At 47.3% G+C, this 27,528-nt stretch overlaps 1 protein-coding gene across 1 annotated transcript in view; it reads right to left on the bottom strand.

Moving 5' to 3' along the window:
- Positions 1 to 295: 295 nt before the first annotated feature.
- Positions 296 to 27,528, bottom strand: part of Prmt8 (protein arginine methyltransferase 8) — an 81,963-nt gene continuing 54,730 nt past the window's right edge. The window contains exons 5-10 of the mRNA XM_021165307.3: positions 22,879 to 23,021; positions 22,239 to 22,326; positions 14,975 to 15,090; positions 8,913 to 9,063; positions 1,899 to 2,020; positions 296 to 1,184 (exon numbers count right to left, since the gene is read on the bottom strand). Coding sequence (XP_021020966.1) covers positions 1,101 to 1,184; positions 1,899 to 2,020; positions 8,913 to 9,063; positions 14,975 to 15,090; positions 22,239 to 22,326; positions 22,879 to 23,021 — 704 coding nt within the window. The 3' untranslated portion in view covers positions 296 to 1,100. The remainder of the gene's footprint in view (positions 1,185 to 1,898; positions 2,021 to 8,912; positions 9,064 to 14,974; positions 15,091 to 22,238; positions 22,327 to 22,878; positions 23,022 to 27,528) is intronic.

Raw genomic sequence — 27,528 nt, 5'->3', positions numbered from 1 at the left:
TTTCTATCCCCCCTCCCAGCACCCTCAACTCCACAGCTCCAGGACCCATTTGTCTCCTCAGGGCAGGACCTAGGTATCTACAGAAAGGTGTGTTCAGACTAAGGGACTTATCAGGTGCTCCTTCCATGGAGTGTACTTTCCATGAACAAATATAAACACTAGTAGGAGCTATGCCCCATGATCTTCTGTCCTCCTGTGGCCTCTTACTACCCACCGTCCCCCTCCACCCACCCTTACCCTCTGGAGCATCAGGGAAAGAAAGAGGTACCCATTGCTTCTTTCTCATGTGTGTTTATTGAGCGCCGACAGAGCCCGTGGAATGTGCTCAGGATTCAGAGCCACAGTCTAGTCAGAACGAGACCAGAGCTAGTCCACAGAATGTTTCATAGCTGTGTAACATCTGTTACGGGATCAGGATGGGGGGAAAACTAATCACGAAACAAATTCCTATTCAAAAGCAACAGAACCTCCTCTGAGAGTAATATAGATTCTAGGCACACGTACTCACCACACACACACACACACACACACACACACACACACACACTCAGAATGAACACCCAAGTATGCCCACTTAGTTGTATATGCATGCATATACAGATGTTGGTGGGCAAGTAAATTAATATATATGCTGTACACACACACACACAGGCACACACACACACACGCATACACACTCACACGCACCACCACACAGACAGAAAATCTGGCTTATGCTATCAAAGACACTATGTCTCCAGGTTCTAGCAGAAGTAACCTGTCCTAGATGTCTGCAGCATGCAAAACTTGGAAGATCCAGAGAGTCGGTTTAGGAGAACAATGGGGGCACATGGGTAGGCTTCCATCCTCAGAGCCCCAGCCATAGCACGGAAGGCCACAACAAAGCCTTTGTGAAGGGCTCCAGGGGCAGAGCAGAGGAGCTGGAGGCTCCCTGTGATGGCGGGGGCCCAGGAGAGCCCTGGGCAAGTTCGCCAATCTTCAAGGCAGAGTGGAAAGCTCTGGTTGTCGAGTGTGGTCCTCCTAACAGTATTCCTTGGGGCAGCGTGGCAGACTGAAGTGAGTGCCTCTTCTCGCTCGCTCTCCGCAGCTTCCCACGTGTGCTAACGCATTTTGTAGTCATTAGATACAGATGTTTCACACAGCTGTCCCTTAAAATCCAAGTCTACTGTGAAATCGAGGTCTCGCTATGAGGAAAGAGCAAAGGGTCACAGAATGAGTCTGGGTAGGAGATTGTAGCCCTTCCCAGGCACAGAACTTCTCATGGTGCCATGGGGAAAGGTAGCCATGGGAGTTCTAGCTAGGGGGACTCCAAGACCAGTCCTCAGGAAACCATCCTGGTACCCCATTCTCCTCACAGAAAGGGCTCTGGTAGCTAACCTAAGCCTTCCTGTCCTCACATGAAAGCAGCCCTGGCTTTTATCCAGGCAGTAACTGAGGTCGGTGGGTCTTCCTTGATATTACCCTCAACCACCCTGCAGACCTTCAGCATCTGTGCAGATACAGAGGCATCTCAGAAAGGTCCCACCAGGCCAGCTGGAGAAATAAACCAGACACTTGCTTTTCCTGGCTCAACTCACCCTAAATGAAGCAGAACCCATTTATACAACATCTATTCTCAAAGGCTCTCCTGGGAGCTTCCAGGAGCTGTCCTCAAGGTTGAGTTCAGAGTCAACGTTGAGTTGAGTCAGAAGACTCTAGCCATTGGAGTTTGGAAGAGTCAAAGTTGAGGTCACCCAATTAGGCCTGGCCACCTGCAAACACAGCTGCTGTCTGCCTCCCCTAGAAGTTTGTCCATTTGTACACACGGCATTAGACTAGGTGGGTGACTTCTGAGAGCTCCCTAAGAGTCAACTCTGTGTTTCCCTTGGCCCTGGCCATGCAGGGATTCCTAGACTCACCACATTTTTGGCATTTGGCTTCATGGATATGGTCCCATAGATTTCCTCCCCTCTCCGGACAGTGAGGTAGTCTTCTAAGTAGAAGACAGTCTGCTTCCAGTGGGTGTAGGGGGCATCAGGGGCTGGAGATGGGTGAGAGAGAGAGAGAGAGAGAGAGAGAGAGAGAGAGAGAGAGAGAGAGAGAGAGAGTCAGAGATGAACAAGAGTCAGTTGAAGCCAAGAACCTAGGCCTCTGATTTCTGCCCACATCCCAACACTCAGGGCTCAGGTCCAAGACCCAGAACTCCCGACTCAGCCCAATGCCTGACCTCCCATCCCAACCCTAGCCCGACAGACAGATCTTAGTGAGGAGTCAGAGAAGAAGCAGCTGGTATTCTTGAAGCTCCCTCAACAACTAACCTCATTAGCATAAGCAAACCTCCTCCCCGTGCTCCTGTGTTAGTAGAGATGTACAGAGTGTAAGATGTACAGAGCAGGCCATCCTGTCTCCATCATTTTAGACTTATGACATCATTGGTGCTAACTCTACAGCTCAGCCAGTTTCCCAGCTTTACCGACACCCCCTTTCTTACCCCTCCCTCCTTCAGATAGCCTCCCTTGCCTATGAGCTTGCCCTGTGAGGTACCCAGCACCTTGATCCAGTCCTGGTATAAGATTCCAGCCCTGCCTTCCCAACAGTACCAGAACGAAATGGGAGCGAGGGAAGTGTTACTTCAGAGATCGCCCCTCCTGCATCATTCAAGACCATTATGATGTGCACACCTCTGTGTTATTTATCACTGAATTCCATGTAGTTTCCAGCTAACTGGGAGGGTCCTGTGTCCTGGGATGCAGCCCTTTTCTCGGGCAGTGACTGCCTGAAGAGTGCTCTTCCTTTCCTACCCACAACATCCTCTTCCTTCAAGGCCAGCCTTCCTGGACCACTCTAACCTAAATCCAGCACTCCAAGGGCATCCAGAGTTGACGTCATCACAATGTCTGGTCAGCTTCAGAGTAAACGTCTCCCTCTCAATTGTTTGCATCCTCTCTAGGCTCCTAGAGAGTGGGGCCAGGCCAGCCTTGCTTAGCACTGCTAAGCTCTCTCCATGTTAAATCTAGAAGCATCGAGTCTAGTGGCAAGTGGACAGTGTCAAGCGCCCAAAGCTCAGCATCCCATGATGTGTGATGTGCCCAAAGATGCTCAACTGAAACCTGTGGGCTGCAGAAGCCTCACTTTATAGTGAACTCCTCTTGGCTTAGACCGTTGTCTTCCCCTCAGTGGACTTTTCTTCTTGCTTAAAACCAACATGAACAGCAACAGGAGTTGGGAAGGACAGGGGTGCCCTTCGGGCACATCAGAGACTGTTGCACGGGAGATTTATAAGTGCCTTAAACGTGGCTTTGGGAATTACTAGGACCCAGAAGTGCAAGTGCAGGAAGAAACGAAGCTGCTGCCTCACAGTCGTAGGAACTGAGTTACTGGCTCCTTCCCAGGTGTTGAGGACACCACTGAAAATAAGTTCAACTGTCATGCGTCAAGTCAGTTGGGGTGACCTCAGAGATCTTTCAAAAACCCCAAGATCTATTTTAATGACAGCAAAGAGGCCTTTCCCCCTCCCCCGCCCCCTTGTTGTTTGCAATGAGCTAGCTTCTATCAAATGTCAGTGGTCAGAGAGAGGCTAGAGCAGACTTCTGTGTGTGCATTTGGGAATCAATGAAAACTCAAGGTCACAGGACAAAGCATCTGGAGGGGGAGTGGAGGGATGAGATGCCACACACAGCTTGTGCTTTGCAGAGGCTTGGGCCTCAAGCCCACCTAGCACCCAGCCTGCAAGGCGTGTGCTGCTGATGGCAGACCACCTGCTCTCAGCACGCCTGCTGCCAATTACCTCTAAATAAACTGTCAAAAGACAAGTTCTGGCTGTGAGTGCGGAATGCCGGAGTGTGACTGACAGCATCCTCGCCCCCATCTCCACCTCCGCCCACTCAGGCAGGTGTCTCTCCTGTTCATAAAGACCTTCAGTGAAGGGGAGTCAAACTGCCTCCTCTCTCATCCAATAAGAAACCTTCCAGCTTCATTGGCTTACATCTGCTGGCCAGCGAGGCCAGTCTGCCTCCAGTGAGTGGCCCCAAAGCATGCATGCCATCCCTGGGTAGAAGAAACATTGTTTCAAAAGATTAAGAACCTCCCCCAAACATATCATTTTCATAGTGGAGCCAGTGGCCACAGTTTGTCTCAGGGTTTCTCTTCTGAATTTTCCACCGTGTCCCATAGAAACAGAAGAATTTAAAGGCTTGCATCCTATCTCTATCATTTGTAGATTTATGGCATGATATTTATCCCCTGTAGTGTTGTATGGGTAAGATAGCCAGTGAAGAGTGACCATATATCCCTCTATGCTTGTGGACATAGTTCCTCTCTGTTCATGCAGTACTGTAATTCCTAGATCTCCTAGATCCACTTTGCATTTTTAATTCAATGATTCAGGGAAGGTGGGACACATAGGGGACAGATATGGCAAGACAGAATACCTGCCCCCATAGCTAAAATGGTTGTCTTCTTTTGTGGGAAGAACAAAAGGGCCTGGTCCTAGAGTCTTCCTTGCCGCAGGTTTGTACTCTGACCCTGAAACTCCCATGCCACCAGGAGTCAGCTAGCATGCTGGAAGCCTCCTCAGCATGAAGGATAAGCAAGCCTCCTCCCTATGCTCCTGTGTTAGTACAGTAAAGACTGGGAATGTGGGATACATAGAGCAGACAGACCATCCTGTCTCCATCATTTGTAGACTTATGACATGATATTTGAGATAGTGAAGAGGGACTAGATATCCCTCTGTGCCTGCAGACATGGTTCCTGTCTGTTTGTGGAGCACAGTCATCCCTCGATCTCCCTTTTGCTTGCCAAAGCATCCCTAATTGAAAGCTGAATCATAGGGACACTCCACTTACAAACTATTAGTTATAACAAAACCACATTAGGGACCTGCTAAGCCATGGCAGCTGGTGGTGCGTTATCACACGAACTGGTGCTCAAGTGTCCGTCCATACATGGAGGGATGCCCTCAAAGACACACTACCTGACTCTGGTGCCCTGGAACATGCAGGTTATATCTGGAATGCTGCAGTATGCAGGGTGGCACTCAGGTTGTGCCGTGAAGATGAGGCTATGCACAATGTCTCTAGCTCTCTCAATTGGTGATTAAGCTTTCCTCCCTCCCCAGCCCAAACCCATAACCCAGGATGGCACAGCTTTGAGTCATTATGAGGACGAGTTCCTCTTGGGAAGATTCTGGGTGTCAGCCCAGCCACCCTGCTTGTAGATTACTGAGGACTTTCACTCTGCCTTTTGGGGTGAACATCTGCAGTGCTGCAAATATGACAACAGGCGTTCAAACGCCTTTGGATGTCAGTTATGTGCCAGGTGTCGCTCTGAATTTGTCCAACAATGCTCAAGGTGAGCACAGCTTTGCATGCCCACCCCCATCCTCCCTGAAGATCCTAGACCCTTAGAAGACCTTAAGTAGTGGACAGTGCAAGCAGAGCTTTGGGAGCTCTGGTCTTGGGTGAGGAGGGACAGCAGGGAACCATGAGAGCCAGTGAGAGTGGCCTCTCTTAAGGTTCTCCTCCTGTATGTTAAGGAAGAGAAGTGTGCTTCCTCTTTCACTTCCTAGTGGCCAAGTGATTAGTATTTTTTTTTGTAGGATATAATAATTGTTCTAGCTGCGCATTTAGAGCTGCATTGCCTAGTGAACATTTTGGAAATGAAAGACTGTGTGCTGAGAGACTGCTTTGACCTGGAAAATGACTCAGTGCCACGGGGTGGTAAATCTGGGAGAAGCTGCTCGAGACCCACAAAGTCTCCAGCTCAAGGTCGTTTCTGGTGCTGATCATCCTACCTTGGAAAAACTAATGTTTGAAGTCAGTTTCTTTTAGGGCCACTGCTTCCACCCACCCCACAGCCTTCCTGGACTGCATGGCAGCACCAGATCTCCTCCCACAGCCACATAGTAGGAGTTCAAGGGGACAGGGACAGCTGTGTTCCTAGCTGGCAGAGCCTGGAGCCTTGGGTGCTTCTGCCTGTATGAGATAGCTTCTGCCTGATGCTGTAAAGCAGCCAGAACCATTAGCGGGCATCATTTTTGAGCTACACAGTATGTGATTTGCTGTTTTGAGTGGGTCCCCCAGAGCTGGCTGCGCTGAGTCTAACATGGAAAACTCAGTGGGGAATCAGCAGGGAGGGGCGCCTGCCAGGGAGGGAGGAACGAGTCCACAAACTCCCACAACCAATATCTTGGTTTCACACATGCATGATTGTGTTAAAACTCTTTATACCATAGCCAGGACACAGGAACACTTAATTTAGGATAAATGTTCATCTAGACGCTTTATTGGTTGGATGACTAGAAGTGGGACATTTAGATTTTGAAAAAAAAAGAGAGAGATTCATAGCATCTAAGCCACTAAGTTCTGAGGTGGGCTTGCAGGGAGTTCTTCTGTGAGTATGAATTAGTTTATTTACATTTATTAATTATAAATATAGCCATATATCATTTATTCATTATCCATTTTAGCTGATATTTATATTTTAATTAAGTTTGCTCAACAACTCGGGCACTTACATTCCAACAGAAATAATAATAAATTTATTTCTAGCTACTCTTTGCATTGTAGTTAATAATTTAGTTCCATCCTAGTTAATAATTCATCTCCATCCTAGTTATTGAGTTGGGGGAGTTCATGAGTACTCATTATATTAATAAACAAATAAGCCAAAAGTGAGTCATGTGTGGGTGGTCCAATTGTGATGGGCTGCCTTGAAACAAACATTGGGGTTGGTCAACTTGTATGCACCTGTGATCCTAAAAACCAAAAGAAATCCCTGTGCTAGGGAGAGACTGCAAAGTCTGAGTAGAGTCCACTGCCAAGTCCATAGGGTCTAATAAAGAAGTCATTGACACACTAGAAACAAAACTGATTCTAACCTCCCAAGAAGACCAAGAGATGAACTGACCACACTGTTTCCTCTGGCTCTCAACCAGCAGGATCACCGTTTACAAGAGGTATGGAGACTTGGTGAGTGCAGAGGGCATGCCTTGCTGAGGAGACAGGCTTGGCCTACCAGAGGGGAATCAGGCTCAGCTCAACTCTCAACTGCCTTGTTCAAGATGGACTTGCAGGAGAGCAGAGCTTCTCAAACTCAAGTAGGAATCATGGCCAACTGGAGGTTTTGCCAAGGTACAGATAACTGGGCGATGCTCAGAGTTTCTGAATTGATGATCTAGGGTGATGCCTTCCTAGATAGGAGTGATGCTGGGGCTATAGTCCACAGACTACATGTTGCAAGTCACTGTACAAGACACAGGAATCAGAGACTTGTAGGACTACAAGCATCCTTCCTAAGCCCAGCTTTATGGAGTTCTGCAAAACCAAGAGGGGTTATGGCTTGATAGTATCTCAGAGGCAGGGTAATGAGGGTGGATAGTCAATAGACAGAGTAGATTGAGCTTGGGGCTAGACACTTCAAGCCCTTACCTTCTTGAAGGAACCAGAGGCAACAGTTTTGAGTCTTTCCTGAGCTTTAACCAAATCTCCTGCTCATGGGGCCATGAGAATGTCACCCTGCCACCACAGAGCCAGGGAATCACCTCTAGACAGAAGTTCAATAGGCAGAGGAGCCTTACGAAGACTGGAGTTACTAGGACTCAAGTTTTAGAGACCTAAAGTTTTTTCCCAGTATGCCCCCACTGGCTCATCACCCACAGGGTACTCTTGGATCTAGCATCATCTGAAGATGGGAGAGACAAAGCTAAATGCTACTGCTGCCTCACTTCCAACCCTCCGTACTCACTCTCCCTGTCCATTGCTATACTGAGTCTTTTTGTACTTCAAGTTAAAGCAGAATCTCCAGGCTGTTCCTGCCCAAGGGGAAAAAGAGCTCAGCTCACCTCCTGGTCCTTAAAGGAGGACTGCCTTCAACAATGGCCAAGATCAGGGGCATCTCTAGTTTTTCCAAAGGCAAGAGAGTACCAGTCCTGGCCCAGATGATACAGCCCAGGAGACCCTAGTCTTTGTAGTCAAAAAAAAAAAAAAAAACAAAAAACAAACCACTGAATCCAAAGCAAGACTTTCTGTACTTTGGCAGGATGTTTTAAGTGTGTTTGAGTTTGTTTGTTTGTTTGTTTTGAGACAGGGTCTCACTACAAATCCATGGCTGGCCCAGAAAGCACTATGTAGACAAGGCTAACCTCAAATTCATAGAGATCCACCTGCTTCTGCCTCCCAAGTTCTGGGATTGAAGGTGTGCACCACCACATCTGGCCAGATATTGGATATCAGGAGTCTTCTGCCTCCTGTCCACAGGTTAAAAAAAAATCTCCATCCCCACATATCTAAGAAATAAATAATTGCGTACAGTTGAACATTCTCTCTGCCACTAGAAACTCATTTAGAGGGCACTCAACCTGTGGACCTTCATCCTGGCAACTTAAGTAGACTACCACAGAAACAAAGGGGTAACAAGTTCCCTTTGATAAAGGATCCTCTTATTACTGGGTCACTTCCCAAATGAACATGCAGAAGCAGTGACCTGGCGATGAAGTCCCCTGAGCCTAAGGCATTGGAGGGAGCTCAGGGTGACCGTCTTGTACATAGGAGTGATGGGAAAGAGCTTGGGTATGCCAAGAAAGGAGAAGTCTGAGCACCCACTGGAGGGCTAGGGCCAAATCATGGAGCCCTCCCCTGCCAGGACCAAAGGCTATGAGGCACCTCTCAAGGCAGACTGGGCAGAGGACATGGTCTGAATGTGTCTGCCAAAGCTCGTGTGTTGGAAATGTGGGCTTCAGTGAGTATATTGATGTTGAGAGTTGAAATCTTTGGGAGGGAGGTAATTGGTCTCAGACTCTATTCTCATGAATAAGCAAACCTATTTATGGATGAATGGATCGGTGGGTTATCATGAGTCTTAGTTACTGTGAAGAGACACCATGAACAAGGAAGCACGGAGTGAAAGTTCTAGAAATCCAGTAGCGAGCTCACCTGTAGAAAAACCCATTTTCTTGTGGCACTTGGTAAATTCAATATTAAAATAGGTGACGAGGGCATGGACATAGTCGTTGCGCTGGATCTGCAGGCAGAAGGCAGACGTGAAGGACAGCTCTTCCGTCTTCACAGTGTAAATGTCCACTTCCTGCAGCCCAGAGGAGAAAGAAGCCAGAGGCTTAAAACCTCTACCATGCCAGGGCCCGGTAGCCTCAACCCCTAGAGAAACTTGATTAGCCACTACTTTGGGGTGACTTCCAGGTGCACCCACCACCCTTCCAACTACCTCCTCCATCTTAAGGTGCAGAATGCTAGGGGAGAATGATGCAAATGGAACTGAATCCACATCCAAGCAGAAGTGAACCAGGAAGGTACGTGTGCTGGGGGAGGAAACTACGGGGGCTGAAGATTGAGACATGAGTGATTTAGGAGACCACGTGTCCCTAAAGCAAGTCGGAGTGGCTTCTGGTGGCCAATCGAAAATTGCTACCTTCTTCCAGTTATTCACAAAGTGTGGGGCCCCCATGGTCAGCATCTTTATTACCTGGAGGGGCCAAGAATAAAAACAGCAAGGCCCCCCAGGAATCAGAAGACTCATCCAACAGCCACCTCCATTGTGTGTGTGTGTGTGTTCAAGTTCTTCAAGTCAGGAACACCAAGTGTTTCCTCAGAGCTAAGCATAACGGACTGAAGGAAGTTCCACTGACCATTTATAATAAGGCTGAATGGGTTTAAAAAATAAATAAGAAGGGAAAACACAAGGTGGGAAGTCTCAGTTTGGACCAGGGAAAGCAGAACACAAAGAACTAATAATTCTCACAAGTTCAGCTGGAGAGTGACTGGAAATCGATGTTGTGCGGGAAGCAAGCATAATGGAGAGACGCTTCCCCATGTGCTGTTCTTCTGTGTGGGAAGGATGCTGATGGACCTGCTGATCATTGGCTGTCCTGAGACAGGAAATCCTACTGGGGGCTTAAGAAGCATCAAGACAGAGGCTGGTGAGACTCAAAGAAGAGCTTCCCTCGTGGTGGGGTGTGTAGCAAGAACCACTCTCTGGGGGACTCTGGAGATTACCAGACATCTGTGTGCCTGGTGACTCCAGGCAGTATTCCAGAGGCCCAGCAACAAGATCCACAAAGAGACAAAATGGCAGTGGGTAAAGGGCTTCTTTACCCTTGGGGGAGGGGAAGCACTCTCTCCAATTGACTGGAAAGAGGGCAGATGCCAGAGTAGAAAATGAAGCTCTCTAATAGTTGGCAGCAAGAGTCTGAGATGCAGGGTCAGGTGGAGCCTCCCACTTGGTGGAAACTGCATAGGTTCCAAAGCAAAGATGAAAAATGGGAAGTAACAGAAGGGTGAGTCTTGGGTCAGAGGGACCACCATCGGTGATGTAAATTTTCCTATCATGATGAGCACCATCTTGACCTTACTGACAGCACAGTGTATACTGTACGGTGCTGCCTACATGCAAGCATTTTTAGAAGTCATGGAAAGATCCCAGACCCGTTGTCCTGAGTTCCACTCACAGAGCACATTGGATGTCCACTCCAGCTGACGTGGGCCCTTTAACCTTCTCCAAGTGTGACCTGCTCCCAGCTTCCTGCTTGTTTCTCTTGTGATATCCAGCCCCTCATCAGCCTAACGTTTCCAACGTGTAATGTTGACCATATCAGACCCTTTACCCTCCTGCTGGGACTCTGTAGGGTCTGTCTGCATTCAAGGCTGATTCCCACCCCCTCCCTTCAGCAGAGACACAGCCTAGGAGTGCAGGGGGGTTGAGGAGGTTCTTCAAGGGAAAGAACCCTCTTCAGGGAAAGTGTCTGACAGACTTTCTCAGTCCTCTCTATCCCTCCAAGCCACACCTCATCCGCAAGTCCCCTGTAACTCCAGAACTCAAGATACTGCCTCAGGGGTGCTGAGCAGTGATTCAGGGGGTGTGCGTATGCACTTGGTGCCTTTCTGCCTCCTTCTCTTCCAGGTCCTCTCAAGGTCCCTGCATCTTTCTTTTGTGATCCTCAGCCACCAGCCTGACTTGACTTCTGGCTTTTATGCTGGGGTCTCGTCACCTCCATTCTCAACCCCTGCCACTAGAATGGATCCTCCTGGGGACAGAAGCTATACTTCATTGTCTTGTGTGTCCTTGGTATATAATTGAGCACCAACAGGCGTAGGCTCACCATCCTCCCAGAGCAGGTCTCCCCTCCTGGAGTCTTTCCTTCCTTCCTGGCTTTTCACTCACAATCACTCACTCACTCACTCACTCACTCACTCACTCACTCACTCACACACACAAACTGCACTGCCACTCCTGGTCTATAACCTTCAGAGGTTCCCTCTGACTTACACACACACTTATAAATCTCCCCACCTATGACTTTTTTGTGTGTCACTGTGCACATAAACACATGTGCACACACATCCACACAGGCATGCACAGACACATAAACCCATACATGTGCATTACTTAGGGAGAACTTACATAAGCGTCTACCTCCACACCCTCTAGGTGATTCTAAAACCATTCATTTGGGAAGCTATGCAGCGATCAATGTGTTGCTGGTTTCACATGGGCTTTGCTATAAGTGACGCTCTGAATGAAGCCACCCCGCTGTGCGAAAATTGCATTTCACTATCTAGTCTGATTATAGTTGCCTGTCTCTGGCCCTCCAGGTAAGGTGTTTTTCTCTACGCCCCCCCCCCCAAGGGGCTTCCAGCAAAGTAGTCCCTTTGCCCTCTTTCCCATTCTTTGGGGGAAACAATGCTTTCTACGTTATGTTATAATTGTAGTTGCTGAATTAACTTCTCTTGGAAAAAAGAATTTAAAAAAAACAGGAGTCATAGATTTGCTATCTTTGGTTTGGTTTTTTGTTTTGGAGACAGGGTCTTACATAGACCAAGCTGGTCTCCAACTCACTAAGTAGATGAGGCTGGCCTTGAACCCTGATCTCTTGTTTCTGCCTCCCAAGTGATGGAATTACAGGTGTCTCCCATCATACCCAGCAGTGACTTTCTAATCAGTAATTTTACTTCAGGATAACAGAACCTAAAACAGCCAGTGACCACAGCGAACATCAGTCTACACATCAGAGAAGACCACTAGTGACTTATGTCCTGAAGTCCACTAACCTCACGTGCCCTGTGTTTCCAATATCAGCCTGCAAACCCAAGGCAAGATGATCCTGCTGGTGTTTGGGTTTTTTTTTTTTTTTTTTTTTTTGCCTTGCCCTAACAACCTATTCTGGCACTATTAGCCTTTCCAGTAGTGAGCAACAAGCTTGGGTTCATGGTTACACACACATACACACACACACACACACACACACACACACACACACACACACACACCATGCACATAAACCATCTAGCAGGAATCCTATCTCCAGACAATCTCTCTGACCATCCATCAACCAAATGTCAGCTGTCACATCTTGTGTTAGCTGACAGTGTTCCATGGGTCCTGGAGACATTTGCATCTTAATGGGGGCCTCTGAGGGAACAAAAGGCTTCCAGGCAAAGGGCGCGATGAAGCTGTGTATCATAGAGACAACAGCAGAGGCAGATGGGTCCCATCTGTGGGAGTCAGATCAGACCGAGTGCTGCTTTGGGATACAAAGGCCCAGGGCTCAGGTGCACATCCTGTTACACAGCTCAGCCACAGTTATCCCCACTGATGCTCCAGAGCCCTAGCGCTATTGCTGAAAGGGTTCTTTGTCTCGAATGTGTACCCTTGAGACCTCAAGAAAATTCACTGCCTTGGCCTCAGGCAACCCCAGATAGCACAGGGAGCCTCAGGGAATAAGCTTCAGAAGAGCTCCTGGCCTCTGTTACCCCACCTCTCAATAATGTCACAAAATGTCACAAATAGATGTCTCCAGGCAGAAGTCTGGTCAAAGCAGAGTCTTAATTATAATAAAGTGTCACACTCGGCAGTGTTAATAGCTATGAAAACAGCAATTAAGTGTGTGAAGAAGGGCAAGTGTTTTCCCAGAAGGCTCAGTGAGATACTGCTGCAAAGAGAGAGAGAGGTGTGGGGAGGGAGCACGGCAGGGGGAGGGGGGCAAGCGATCTCAGGAAACACTGAGAGGAAGAAGGGTCACAGGGCAGCAGCGAAAGTGGGCAAAGGGGCATCGCTACAGAGTGGAGTCCGTAGTCCCAAGACATATTCAGAGCACTTCTGGGTTGCAGGGTAGTAGATGTGACACCCATCCTTCCCAGCCTCTTTCTTTATCTAGTCTGGCTGCGTGGCATGTGAATATGCCCAGTATCTAAGGTCATGGCAAGGATCTTGCTGGTACCCATCTAGGAGGATGGAAAACAAGGAGGAGGAAAAAAGAGGGGGCTGAGGATGGGGCAAAACTTAACCAACCTGTGAGGCCACCAGCAGGCAACACACAGTGGCCACATTGCAATGGACAAGGGCAAAAGGCCACCTGGTGCCCCAGAACACAGACAGATTTATCTCTAAGCTAAGGCTGTTTCGCATAGCCACTGATGGCAGCTATGATGGCTACATGTGATATCGGAAAATCAATAGCACTTGTTGACTTCTACATATTCTGAAATTAGTCTGTCCGTCCGTCTGTCTGTCTGTGGTAGTGGGGTGGGGGTTTGAACTCTGAGGCCGGCATGTGCTAGGCAAGTGCTCTACCACTGAGCCACTGCGCGGATTTCTGCCCTTTCTTGTTTTGGTTTTTGAGACAGAGTCAAACCAAGTTGCTGGAGAAGTCCTTGGGCTCTCTGCCCTCCTCCCTTAGCCTCCTGGAACAGAGACCTGAGCCCTGAAGCTCAGCACCTCTTCTGAATTCTGAGGGGCGTGTCCTGGCCTGAGGGTGAGCCTCCCTCATTTTCCTTGTTCTTCTTTAGAGTTCCAAGAAGGCCAGTACCGGGGAAAGGATGTGCTGTGAACCTGGGAATGAGAGGCCAACACCCAGACAGGAAGCCAAACTCTTAGGCAGGATGGTGCAAACTGAGGGTCATCAGGTGGCCCTTCTCAATGCCACAGGGGTGGTCAAGACCAGGGGCTTCAGTGGATCATGTGTCCAAACAATGGGTTCCTTGTGTAGGCAAACAGCAGCCTTTCGAAACTTCCCCTCAACTTTGGAGACCACGAGTTGGCCCCCTTATTTCTGCTAGAAGTGCCTCAAGGCACCAATTCCAAACTTCCAGAAAACAAGGGATGCCCCAGAGCAGAGGATGTGTCAGCAAAATGAGAGGCAGGTGGGCTGGTGAGGCTTACATAAGGAGCCACAGGTTTGCACCAGGAAATGAACTTGTACCATATGAAGTGGACACCTTTCAACCTGAAAGACTAGAGACAGTCACAGATCAGTTGTATCTGTTTCACTATAATACGTTAGCACACAGGAGTGCTAAAGCAGAAAAGATCAACCTGGGCTTGAGCAGGGGTGGTTCCCTGGAGGAGCTGGGATGGGAAGAGTGGTGGGGATGGGTTTAATGCTTATTGTTACTCTTTCTAAATAGGCATGTTTGGATATTTAATGATGATGATGATGGTGGTGGTGGTGGTGGTGGTGGTAGTTGTGGAGGAGGATTAGAAACCAGTATAGCAAAGATGCTAACCAGTTAGTCATCTGCATTGAAGAAAACCTTGTAAGAAAGAATGTTTAGAGCACAGACCAAAGAGGAGGCTTCAGGATGGGGATGCAGACGTCTGCGCAAACCTGATGTGTACTTGGACGGGCAGTATCATGAGGTCTGAAGGGTGGACAGACACTCAGCCCTGAATTGCCCACCTATCTTGAGTCTCCATATCCCTCCTGCCTCCCAAGCAGTGCAGTCTCTTACTCTCCTCCCCTTAGTCTCACTTGCGTCACCAGGGCCACCACTTTGGTCCCCACTTCCAGCAGTGCCACCCTGGAGTTGCCTCCGCAGTTCTGCTCAGCAAGATCGCTAGCTTCTGACTTGCCACCAGGCTCTGACCAAAGAGGTCTTGGTGCCCTCGGTGGGAAGCCATGCAGGAACTGACATTACTCTGCTATTCAGAGTGGCACAGCTAGGTCCTTAGCATACCCAGGCCCAACCCTGATGAGTCTCCAGACCTTTATTAAACAGGCATTGGTCACCACTTGCTTTGGGTCCACGATGTCCACCAGGGGCTCCTTCATGGCAACATCCCGGATGCAGGTCATGTCAAAGCCATAGACATTCTCCCACCCTGAGGAAATAAACCAAGTCATGAAGGCAGGCGGCAGGACCTCCAAGCTCACCCGAGCCCTTAGGTGCTACAGCGCAGCCTGCTTAAGACAAGGGAGCAGGGTGAAGCCTCTGTTCCCTTCGATCAAAATACTATAAGCATCCTTCCCCTGCAAGGGGAGCCTCGTCGTGAACCAGTTGCTCATTAACACCCCATTCTGTCTGATCAGCAGAGGCCAGGCAGGTTGGAAACGTGCCCCAAGAAGTTCTCTAGAAGAACGGCATCAAGGCTAGGGCCATTACCCTCATGGTGTGTTACTTTTTCTGCCATGTGCTTTCTGTCTCCTCTCCAGGCCATTTGCTTTCTTGTTCCTGGGCCTCTGCCTAAGTGTCTTCTCCCCTAAAGGCTCATCTGAACCTTTAATGCAGCTGAGAGAAATCTTAACTCTTCAATGAAGAGTCATGCTTGAGACCTGGCACCATAGCATGCTCTCTGGGTACTGGGCAGATTCCTTCCCTGGTCTCTCAGAAGCCCAGCTTGCCCAGCAGGTGGATCCAGGAGAGTGCTCACTTGCTTTCCATGTCATTGGGCTGAAAAGCACTCACTGAGGGTTTATAGCATAAGAAATCACCCTATGTGGGTGACAACCATTCTTATGGGGCTCTGGGCCGCTTGGGCTTCTCATGAAATGCTTTGGGAAGAAAGCAGACTCAGGGTGTAGGTAAGTGAATGTGAGTCTGGTGGCTTAAGACCACCCTTCAGTGCTGGTGCTAATTGCTATTACTGATTAATTACCTTTGCTTAATGTACCCAACAACCCCTGGAGGGCACCTCCAGGCTACAGATGAGAAAACTGGCCCAGATAAGTTGGCATCTGGCTCATGCACAAACCCTAAGCCAAAGTTACACGCCAGCCCAATGACATCAACGCGAACCTAGGAATCATCAAGCTGACCCCTAACCTTCCTGCTGTGTGCCGGGGTAACAATATCTGGACATGTAAAGTTCTCCCTGCCAAGAGAGAGCCTGGGCAGGGGCTCTGGTCACTGGCAAGCTGGGTCTCATTCATCTGTTTATTCTGAGGGGCTTAGAAATGCTTTGAAGTAAAGATGCTTCTGTCTAAAACCTCATTAAATGTGAATTTTCTTTCAGTGTTCATCACACAAATGGGGCCTCGGGGAACTCAGGTCCCTGTGTGTGTATTGAAGAGCGTGGGTGTGGAAGAGGGCGGTACAGAATGGCCAGTGAAAGAATGGCTGTTCTTTTCCAAGGTACACAAAGATCTCTGGGGTAGGGGGAAGCAGTCAGGGAGAACAATCATTTCCCAGAGGGTAAGTGCTAGTGAGCTCCTGCCTGCAGGGAAGATGCCAGTCATGGCCCATTCAATCACTGGAGGCTGGTGCCAAACTTGAGACCCACATTGTGGGGGCTGGGGAGGCAGCTCATCTGGTAGAGTGCTTGCCTGGCACAAGGAAGCCTTGGGTTCCATCGCCAGCACTGCATAAAACTAAGTGTGGTGGTACATAGCTCTGATCCTAGCACTCAGGGGTAGAGGTGGGAGACTCAATAGTTCAAAGTCAGCCTTAGTTTGATAGTGAGTTCGAAGCCAGCCTGATTACATGAAACTCTGTCTTCAAATAGATATATAAATGATAGAGGAGATCAATCAATCGATAAAAGATAGATAAATATAGATAGATAATAGATGGGTAAATGGATGAATAGATAGATGGGTAAATGGATAGATGGATGGATGGATGGATAGATGGATAGATAGATGGATAGATAGATAGATAGATAGATAGATAGATAGATAGATAGATAGATAGGATGGATTGGATGGGTGGGTGAGTAGGTAGGTAGGTAGATAGGTAGGTAGGTAGGTAGGTAGATACACACATACATACATACTACATACATAAATATATACATCACATTGTAGAGAAGAAGCCATCCAGTGGGAAGAATCTAGAGGTAGCTATCCATCCTCTTTCCAGATGACACATATGTACTGAGACACCCTACCTTAGGTTTACACCCCTCCATGAGAAACCCCATAGCTGTGCACCTGTTCTTTCAGTCCCTCCAGGAAAAGTTCTTCACAGGTGGTCAACACAGACCTTAGAGATGGCCTGGGTGTCTGGAATTCACACTTGTGCTCTTCCACTTATTGTATGATTTTACCCAATGCATGGAGTGTCTCTCAGCCTCAGCCTCTTTTTCTTTAAAATGAAGCTGTTGATAGTCCACCAGGGCCCTTATGAGCATTGATGGGTCACTGTATGCAAAGTACCAGAGACAGTGCCAGATATACAAAGAGAGACCTTGATATATGGCAGTCCTCATTATGTGGTTTAAACACGGAGATGGGAAGCCATGTGCAGATCAAGTCTCTTCTCTAGTCTTATGTGCAAAAGGGAGGGTTTGGCTGAGTGGTTATGTGTTCTAGAATCATCTGCAATGCTTTTTAAAGTGCAAAAGCTGGGCTCTGATCAGATCTACTGGACCAGGATCTCCAAATGGTGGACTCAGGAAGCTAGACTTTCACAGAGATGGGAAATTTTCATGCTGGTTGATCTTTTTGAGGTCTTTTTTGAGTCCTGAAGTCATGAGCTTAAGAGCTCATGTCCTTTGTGAGTCCTCTTCCAGCTACTGTGGGCTCTTCCATGTCCTTGGTCCCCACACCATGTGGTACAGCATGGGCTAGACCTGGTGCTTTTCAAGCAGAAGGTATTCACAAATGGAATGCTATCTTTCTTTGCATCCTCTTCTTCTAGCTACCCCTCCTGGGGCCAAATATATTTGTCTTACATCTCTAGTTAGACGGTCTCACTCCAGCTATTTGGGGACAGGGCACCCAGCAATTTCAGAAACAACATTTTGGGGTTGGGGGGGGAGTCTGCTGTCCATTCATTTCCCATTAGCCTTCTTAGCAAGAGTGAAGCAGAGATGAGAGGAAGTGAGTCAGGTGTGTTAATTTCCTATTTCGAGGATGCATTGTCTGTTAAAGCACTGCCAGTGCCTATCTCAGTAACATCAGAGGAGCTTACAAATCTTTTGTTGACAGATTAACACGTATTCTGAAACAGACCTTGAGACACCATAATAAATCCTATTACAGCACATCAAAGCCCCTGACCACAGGCCTCTTGACTGAAACCCCTATTCCCAAAGCCTGTCAGAGGAAAAGGCCTCTTTGCTGGGTATAACTATCCCTCATCTCTCTGTGTTGCTGGTTTTTTCTTTTTTTTTTTTTTTGTTTGTTTGTTTCTTTTTTTGTTTTGTTTTTCGAGACAGGGTTTCTCTGTATAGCCCTGGCTGTCCTGGAACTCATTTTGTAGACCAGGCTGGCCTCGAACTTAGAAATCCGCCTGCCTCTGCCTCCCAAGTGCTGGGATTAAAGGCTTGCGCCACCACCCCCGGCTGGGTTGCTGTTTAAGATGGGTACAGCATCAGTACCCATCATCAGCGAGGACTTACAAGACACTGAAAAGATAATATTTAAAGGGAAAGAATAGGCCAGGCTCAGCTATAGCAAAGATGCTCTAATTGCCCAACCAACAGAGACTGTAAAGTAACTGTAACAAACATGCTAAGGAATCCTGGGGGGAGGGGAAAGGATGTGCACTGAGAGGGAAACTTAAAGCCCAATGAAGTTCTCTAAACAAGAATCATGTAGTCAGAGAAGAAGAATGCCTGTAATCACCTTGTTAGCGGAATGGATGGACACATTGAGGAAATAATCAATAAGCCTAAAACTGGTTCAATAAAAATAACCCAAACTTAAACAGGGTGAGAAAAAAAAAATCCAACATCCACAGTATAATGTCAAACCCATGTGTAATGAAACTCCCTGAAGGTGAGAACGATCAGACAGAGAAAAAGTCCCATTAGTATGGATAATGCCTACATTTTTTCCAGATATAGTAATCAACCTGCAGACCCAAGCATTGTACAATAACCCCAATCAGGATGCATACATGGAAAAACACGCCCAGACAAATCAAAGGAAAACTTGAGAGAGGGAGAAAGGAGAGGAGACAGAGGAGGAGGAAGAGGAGAAGGAGGAAAAGGAGCAGGAGGGGGAGGACAGAGAGAGATACAGAGACACATAAACCTAGAGAGAGAGAGAGAGAGAGAGAGAGAGAGAGAGAGAGAGAGAGAGAGAGAGAGAGAGAATGTCTCAAAAGAAACAGAAATACATATCCCTGATAAGCAAACAGAAAACTCATTGCATAGTGCATAGCACGGCAGGCAGTTACCCCTCCTCTTTCTCTGATGAGAAAGAGTTTCTCTGTGAGGGCTGAAGGCCAGGGCTGCTGGCTCAGAATGCCTCAGGGAACAGGAGTACTTTGAAGCTCCATTTACAGCCTCTCTATGCAGAATGGAAGGTGTTTATATACTATCCTCGAGCATTTTAGGCTGCCAGGAGCAAAGCAAACAAGAGGGGCGGGGGAGGATTTCCTCACATAAAAACTGTATAGATCCAAGAACAGAGCTCTGGATGTAGGGAGTCCAGAGTGGAAAAACCAAACAGCCCTTCTAAGAGAGCCCATACTTCAGTCCCCCAGCCAGTGTGGCTGCCTCTACGCCAGTTCTGGTGCCCCACCCTCTGGTCTTCCACTGGCTGGAGATTAATGAGATGGATTAGTGACCCAAGTTTGAGACTCCATATGCCTCTGCAGTGGGGGACTGTTTTCTCTGATTGCTCTTCTTTCAGATTCAAGGGCAGCCTGCCTATTCCTCTGATGGGTTATTGTATCTAACAAAACATGAAGACTCCGAGCCAGTGCAGGCAAGGCACATGACCCTTTCTTCCACCTTCCCACTTTAGCTGGTCAATACACTAAGGGTTGGACCTGTATTTTGTTATATGTACAGGGCCGAGAAAAGGGAGGAGGGGGGCAGAGCGGGAAAGAGGAAAGGAGGAAAAGGAGAGGAGATGGGGAAAAAGCTTTCAGCCTTAACAGTTTACTTTCTGTAGGGATGGGCAAGCCTTACTCTTCCACCCTATGTTCACACTGTTCCTTCTGGTTCATGGGCCAATTGAAATTTGCCTGTAACTGTTCCCCTGGTAACCAGCAACCAAAAGCTGTTATTTAAAAACATATTTCTGTAAATGGGCCTCTTTCCTTTACCTAAAAAAAACATGTATCTTAAAAAAAATTAAGTAGGAAACCTAGCTGTATCCTAAATAAAGTATAAATGTTAGAATCTTGTTCTTTGGGGGTGTAGGGTTTTGCTGATGTTTGTTGTTGCCTTTGTTTTATTGCGTTTTTGTTTGTTTGTTTCTTTTTTTTTTTTTCTTGTGGTGCTGGTGGCTGAAGCTGGGTAAGTCCTCTACCACAGAACTATAGTCAGCCTTTGTAAAAAGTACTCACAAGTAAACACTTTATAGGGGGAAACGGGGCCTGGCTTTTGGGTTTGTTCATCAGTTACCAGTTTTTATTTGATTGGTCGTTGATTCCTCTTTCTCCTTTCCAGAACTGTAAACACAGTGATAGGAACTGCAAGAATAAATTATATGTTCTCCATTTCTGTATTGGCCCTAAGTGGCAGCCACTGTCCCTTCCTTCCGTGGGTTCAGAATGGCTCCTTGCAACGTGCCTGCTCCAACTACTTCCAACTGGGCCTTCTCCAACTACTTCCAGGGAGGGAAGGGGGAGGAGGTGAATTTGTTCTGGAAACTAGAAGGCGGCTCCATAAAGAGCTGTCCTAGGAGCACAATAAATATTTAAGTAGATGTGAGTGAAGAATGTGTTTGTACGTTCTCTCTACATGCTGCCCAGGACAATTACAACTCGCAAGCCCCAAAATGTAGTTCTTGTGTGATCTGCATTCATTTTATACATACACTTGACCACCATTGACCTCTCAGTCGCTTCTTCAGTCTTTGATGGGAAGATGCATGGCCTAGATTCCAAGCCACCAGAGGCCAGCAGGCTTGGGAGAGTCCAGAGCAGAGTAAGTTTCTATTCCCACACACACCACAGACTGTGTATTCTGATTTAGCCCCTGTGAATCACTGAGATTGAAGACATCACCTCTCAAAGTTGGGGAACGAGCTCAAGGTTGCTCAGTCAGAAAATGGCAAAGCCCATGTGCAAAATCCTGAGTTGGGCAGGTGTCACAACATTCACCCTAAGGCATCCCACGTCTCTTGACTCTTATTCAGAGACTTGTGTCCTCCTTTCTTGGGGTTAAATATTAGAAATAACAGTGACCTAGAAGGTTTCCAGAGCATGGAGTTTTAAGCCATTCCTTCATTTTTGCCTTCTGAACTTGGACTCTAAACTTTGCCCTTTGCCCTTCAGCTTCCAGAAGGGCGTATGAATAGGCTGTGAACTGTCCACGGCCAACCTGTGGGCAGAAACCTGAACACACTGGCTTGTGCATCTTAGACCTCTTTCCTCTTGCTTCTGACTTGCATGCTGGTGTGCTGGGTTGCTGAAAGGGCTCTTTGTTCCTCTGTCATGTGCAGTTCCTGGAGACATGGTCACATCTCACCTGACAGGAATATACTGGGTAACATTCCACCAAATACCAGGCCCATGTCACAAAGATATATATCTTTTAGAATGAAATAGAATAAAATATTGGCAAAGATTATTAAAATTTGTTTTTGTTTTGAGACTTACTCTGTAGCTCAGGCTGGCATTGAACTTGAGATAATCCTCCTGCCTCAGCCAAATGCTGAGATTATAGAAATGAGCTACCTATTACATCTGCCTCTTCTGTTGGGAGTGATATAGGGAGAGAAAGATGGGGTCTTGCTACGTAATCTAGGCTAGCTTCAAATTTACGATGTTTCCTTCGCAGCCTTCTAAGTGCTGGACTATAGGCGTGTACCACCACACAGAGCTCTTTTGCCTGAGAGAAGATACTCTTCTAACTTGTAAGACATAATGGTTCTCTGCACAAACACCATCCCTACTGCCCAGGTGCCACACTCCGCTCTCACCCCCAAGATGATTTACCAGCCACATTGTTTATGCACTCTGTAGAGCTCCAACCCTTGATAACAGAGAGAAGGACTCCAGAGAGGAATTCAGAAAGGATCCCAGGACATGGACTCTTCACACACACACACACACACACACACACACACACACACACAAACACACACACCCCATGATGAAAGTGCAACAAAAACCTGGAATGTGACTTACAGTGGATTTTGAAGTCCTTGTACTGTCTGTCTTCGATTGCTACCACGTACAAAGCTGCCCGGTCTGGAAACATAAGCCCTCCAGGTTTCTGTTGATGAATTGTGGGGAAATGGGTCTCGTAATCTATTCACCTGACAAAGACATCACATTTTTGAACTGCACATAGAGTCACCGGATGAGCACCCCCTTGCCAGCATTTCTCACTCAGTGGGCTGACAGTGTAGCTGGACATGGCAGGAACATCCCACGTTTATTTGGAGAGGGGAGAATCTGAGGGTCCAGGGGAGCTCAAAGGACAAGTGAAGTAATGATGGCAAATCAAAGAGGGGCAGAGAACCAGCCTTGTGGTTCAGAGAAACCAAGGCAAAGCCCTGGTACTCTGGCAGTTGTAACAAATGAGTTTCTGCTCTAGCCCGAGAGGACAAAGTTAGACCTTACTATGTTATACATTCTGACAGTTGGGTACAATTGGACCAGGGTTGGTCACTCGATCCCCTGAAGCGTTTGTGCTTTGAAAAGACAGGTGATCCTCTAGCCCATTCCTCTCTGACATTTTCATATTTCTCCCAGGCTGGAAGCCACGAGAAATGTGGCAAGACAGCCACCAGAGTGACACAGGGCCAGCATGCGGACCACTTACCAACCACTTGTCCCTGGCAAAGATCACGGTGTTGAGCATGGACTCGTAGAACAGACAGTAGCCCATCCACTCGCTGATGATGATGTCCACCTTCTCCACAGGCAGCTCCACCTCCTCCACTTTGCCCTTAAATATGGTGATGACTAGAAAACAAGAGCCCAGCCTGCTTTTAGGATGTCACTTACCTTATTCTTAACCAGGGGAATTGACTCAGTCATTGAAAAATGCTAAGCTCTTTGAAAGCCACTGGAGTGTGCCCCCCATTTAAGGTACTGGACAGTTACTCTGCACCTGACTCTATGCTAAGCCTCCAGGATACACCACGTCCTGTAATCTGCCTTAAGAACTGAGCACACTATCATTATCATCTTCTCTCACAGCTAAGGAAACTGAGGTCTCGAGATGAGGTGGTGGCAGTAAAATCAGAGTCTGGGTCTGGTGGAATGGGCCTGTATCATCCCTAGGGTGCACCCCTCTGCTCCATGTGAGGTGACCATGACAACTCAGATGCAAATTGAGCAAAGGACACTGTGTGTGTTTGCTCTTGAATCTGCACACAGCCAAGGAAGGCCTTGCACTCAGTGGGTGCCCACCTAGTGTCTGTGAAGGAAGCAAACTGATGTTTTGACAGGACTGTGGATTCAGCAGACAGAGAAAACCAGGATTAAATGCTGGGTCTTCTAATTAGCTGTCTCAGTTCACACACTTGTCCATGCAACTCTAATGCAATTCCCTGAAGAATACCAAAGAACATGAGGTCTCTGTCAGGGCTGGTTGTATTGAAGAAATGAAACAACACCTCAAAGTGCCAGGCCTGTAGCTGTGGCTCAGTGGAAGGTAGACATGGCAGACACATTCATTATTTAACAATAGAGGAAGGAGAGAAAGGGACAGGGCTCCTGTGAGAAGTGACTTTCAATCCCATTGCAGCAAGAGAGTGAGTGATCTTAGTTGGGCTTTCGATCAGTGGACACATTTTTTTTTTATTCTTTGATGCACAGATGGAGATAAAACACAAGCATAGCATGTGCTGTGGCACTGGAGGGATGTTGTATCAGCTGCCTGGTCCCTTCTGAACATCTCTCCTGAAAGGCCACACCTTGAAGCTCTCAAGCCCTCCTTCTGTGACAGCCCTGGGGAAATCACAAAATCCCCAAGCTTTGCTAACAGAACTGAAGGGAAGCCCTGACCTCAGAGCCATGGACCAAATAAACCATATCTGCCTTGAACCCAAGGCAATTTTGACTGGAGGCTCCTCTATAGCAAAAAGGCCCACAGGCCAGAGCCATTGAGTAGTGTCTTCAGGGTTTCGGGTGCTATCAGCTGCCTGATGGTAGCTCCCTCTTCCTCAGGGTTAATCAAGGTTTAATCAGACTTTATAAAGTGTGCAACATTACTCACAGTTATCCACCCTCACCACCCACCTGGGATGCCTGTGTGCCCCACCTGGGCACTACTCATGACCCCTTACCCCAAGAAGGAAGAGCAAAGTAAAGCCAGACTTCCCTAAAATTTTGGGACAAGTGGGAGAGTCAAGTGTTAAGCCTGTGGTTCTTTGGGGTCCTGAGACCCCAAAGAAAGAAGTTAGCTAAAAGAAGGACCCATGGCACACCTTGATAATTCCAAAGGGAACAAAGACAAGTACTTTGGGAAGTGTCCACACAATCCCTAACTTACTTCTCACTGAAAAAGAGCCACCAAGCACACTTACGGACTTTTGCCTGCCTATCAGCTTGCAGAGCCTGGTTTATTTTGCCATCCACAGTTTTACACTGTTTAATAGACTTTCCTTTTTGTTTTTGTTTGTTTGTTTTTCTTTGCATGTCTGTTAATGGCCCTTTCCTCATGTTTCTATGTAGGTGTGAAGCTGTGGGTCCTTTGTTTCCCTGTAACATGGCATGGCCTCCATAGGCCAAGGATAAAACCGACTTCTGCCTCTGGGATGCTATAGCCCCACTCGGCTGCTTAATGCCAGGCTCTACCAAAGATGACCTCAGAGATACTTAAAGAAGGAAACTACTTAAGAAAGAAAGCCCATCGTTTGAGGACACAGAATACTGGCAGGGAAACCATGGCGGCAGGAACACGAGGCAGCCCATTCCGCTGCATCTGCAGGCAGGAATCGGAGAGATGAACTGGTCCTTAGCTCACTTCCTCTCTTTATTCAGTCCCGAATTCTATCCCATGGGATGATGGTTATCCTATGGCTAATATGGGTCTTCCCACGTTGATTACTTTAATATAGAAACTCCCTCATGGACATGCCCAGAGATTGTCTCCTAAGTCAAGTAGACAGTAGTAACCATCACTTATTTATGTCTATATGCATGTATATACTATATGTATTATCTATCTACCCACCTACCTACCTACTTACCTAAGCTGTCTACCTATCTGCATACTTACCTATTATAACCATATTGATCAGAATATAGTTGCTAATGAGTAAGAAGGCTAGCCCAGGGAGCAGGGAAGGTATCCAAGAAATATTCCACACACGTGTGTCTATCAGACTAGACTAAAAGCACTCAGCTTCTGCTTCCTATAGCTCCATAATCAACTTGACTGGATTTAGAATCAGCATGGAACCTCCTGGTGTGTCTGTGAGGATGCTTCCAGAAAGATTTAACTGAAGAGGGAAGACCCTGGAATGCTGGCAATTGTATCCTAGGACTGGGTTCCCTGATAGTTCAAAGGGAGAATGAACAGGAGCATTCATCTCCCACTGCTTCCTGACTGCAGATGCAACATAATCTGATATATTACTCCACCACCAGGCCTTCCTTCCCAGCCAGGATGGAAGTTACCCTCAAACTGTGAGCCACAAACTCCCTCCTCCTTAAGGTTGGGGATTTTGTCACAGCCATGAGAAACGTAGCCAGATCCAAATACAGTTCACCAGAGATACTCTCTAGATGTCCATAGCCAACACCTGTAACACCTCACATCCATGTTCAGTGTCATATGTCACAAGATGTGGCCTCCTGGGACAGGGCTCATATTAGTGGCTGGGGGGACTACTGACACTCATGAAGCATGAGGCTAGCTCATGGAATGGTGTAGACAGGCATACAAAGCTCTGTTTCCTTTTTCCACAGAGAGGCTCTTTGAGGGGTAGAAGCAGTCACCCCACCCCCAAGGCTCTGAACAGCTGCAGATCCCTTGCCCAGTCTGGTCCTGCATCACCAGGGCAGCATAAGTTCAAGGTGGCTTTGAGGTCGCTATCTGGAGCTGTGTTCCCAGGCCATAAGTGTGATGGAAAGTTTGCTCAACTAGCGGTGACAGGACCCTGGCTCATAAATTCTGCAGTGATTAATCATAGCTGAGTGTACCGTGGGGAGCCCCCTCAGCTCTGACTGGGGAGCCTTAACCCTGTGGCTTCAGTAAGAAAATTAGAAAGCCAGAATTTAGTTGTCGTTGCTTTTAATGGGCTCTCTCTCTCTCTCTCTTTCATTCTCTCTCTTTTTATTTGAGTGGTTATTACAAAGTAAACTAGACCAGTCTAAGCCAGTTTGGGATTTCAATGTATCCATCAAAATCAGATGCCTCCATAGAGTCTGAAGTTCATGGTCTGCCATTTAATTCTGTTTTAATTAATTATCTATTTAATTTTTTTTAAATTTACTTACTTTTTTTTTTTAAGATAGCATCTCATACTGTAGCCCAGGCTGGTCTGAAATCCACTATGTATCCTTTGCTAGCCTCAAACCTAGTCCTAGGTTCTAGGGAACTTCCAGCATGAGCCTCGTAAGTACTAGATTATAGGCATTGAGCCAACATGCTAATCCAAGAGCTAATTCTGTCCCGTAGAAAAGTGAACAATAAGGTCATGTTCGCCAGGACAGAAAACCCATTGTGAGTCATGAAGTCCCACACATCTGTCACTGTAACCACCACAAAATCCCTCTTCATTCTCTCCATGCACTTTGCCTGTCTCCTGGTATTAGTGACACCTACAGTCACCATTAAGCTCTTTAGACATCAGCCCATGGCCTCCTCACCTAGTTGCCCATTTTACCTCCTGTTTCTAACATCTAGCAGACCACGTGACTCTTCACAAATCATTCTTAAACTTCTCACATGGGTGAACAGATGAATAAACAAAAACAAACAAGCAAACAAAATCAAAGATCTACAAACAAGTCCTAATTATAAGAGTAAAAACTTTATCAGTATTTGGAAAGCAACTTGAAGAGCGATTTCCCACGTGTTGTTAACTTAGCCATCCTCCCAGAGACACTGTGGCCTGCTTTCATCTGCCTACCAAAAGAACTGGGATATAGGAGAGTCAAGTTATAAACCCCAAACCTGGCTCGCTGAGTCACCTGAACAACTCACACAGCCTCAGTGGGGCTCCTGCCCCTACCTCACGAATGGGTACAATCATTTCTGACCTTCTACCACCTGCGATGGTTGTGCACATGGAGCAGGTACATGAGAGATGGAGAGGAGAGAAGAGAAGCACCGTACTGTCCTTCTCATGGCTGCTCATGGAAACAAAAGAAGGGCGGACACAACAATGGCAGACAGCTAGGCTTAGCCAGAACGACCAGTCTTCCTTGACATTAACTCACACTTTTCCCCTGCGTCCTGTGTTCTGCAGGACACAGGTACCCAACAAATCTCCCTCATAGAATCAGAGCCTGCACA

The sequence above is a fragment of the Mus caroli genome, unplaced genomic scaffold (assembly GCF_978045245.1).
Source record: "Mus caroli unplaced genomic scaffold, Mus_caroli_1 scaffold_7, whole genome shotgun sequence".
NCBI classification, from domain to species: domain Eukaryota; kingdom Metazoa; phylum Chordata; class Mammalia; order Rodentia; family Muridae; genus Mus; species Mus caroli.
Note: the sequence above shows the minus strand (reverse complement) of the source record. Positions and strands in the feature narration are given on the sequence as shown.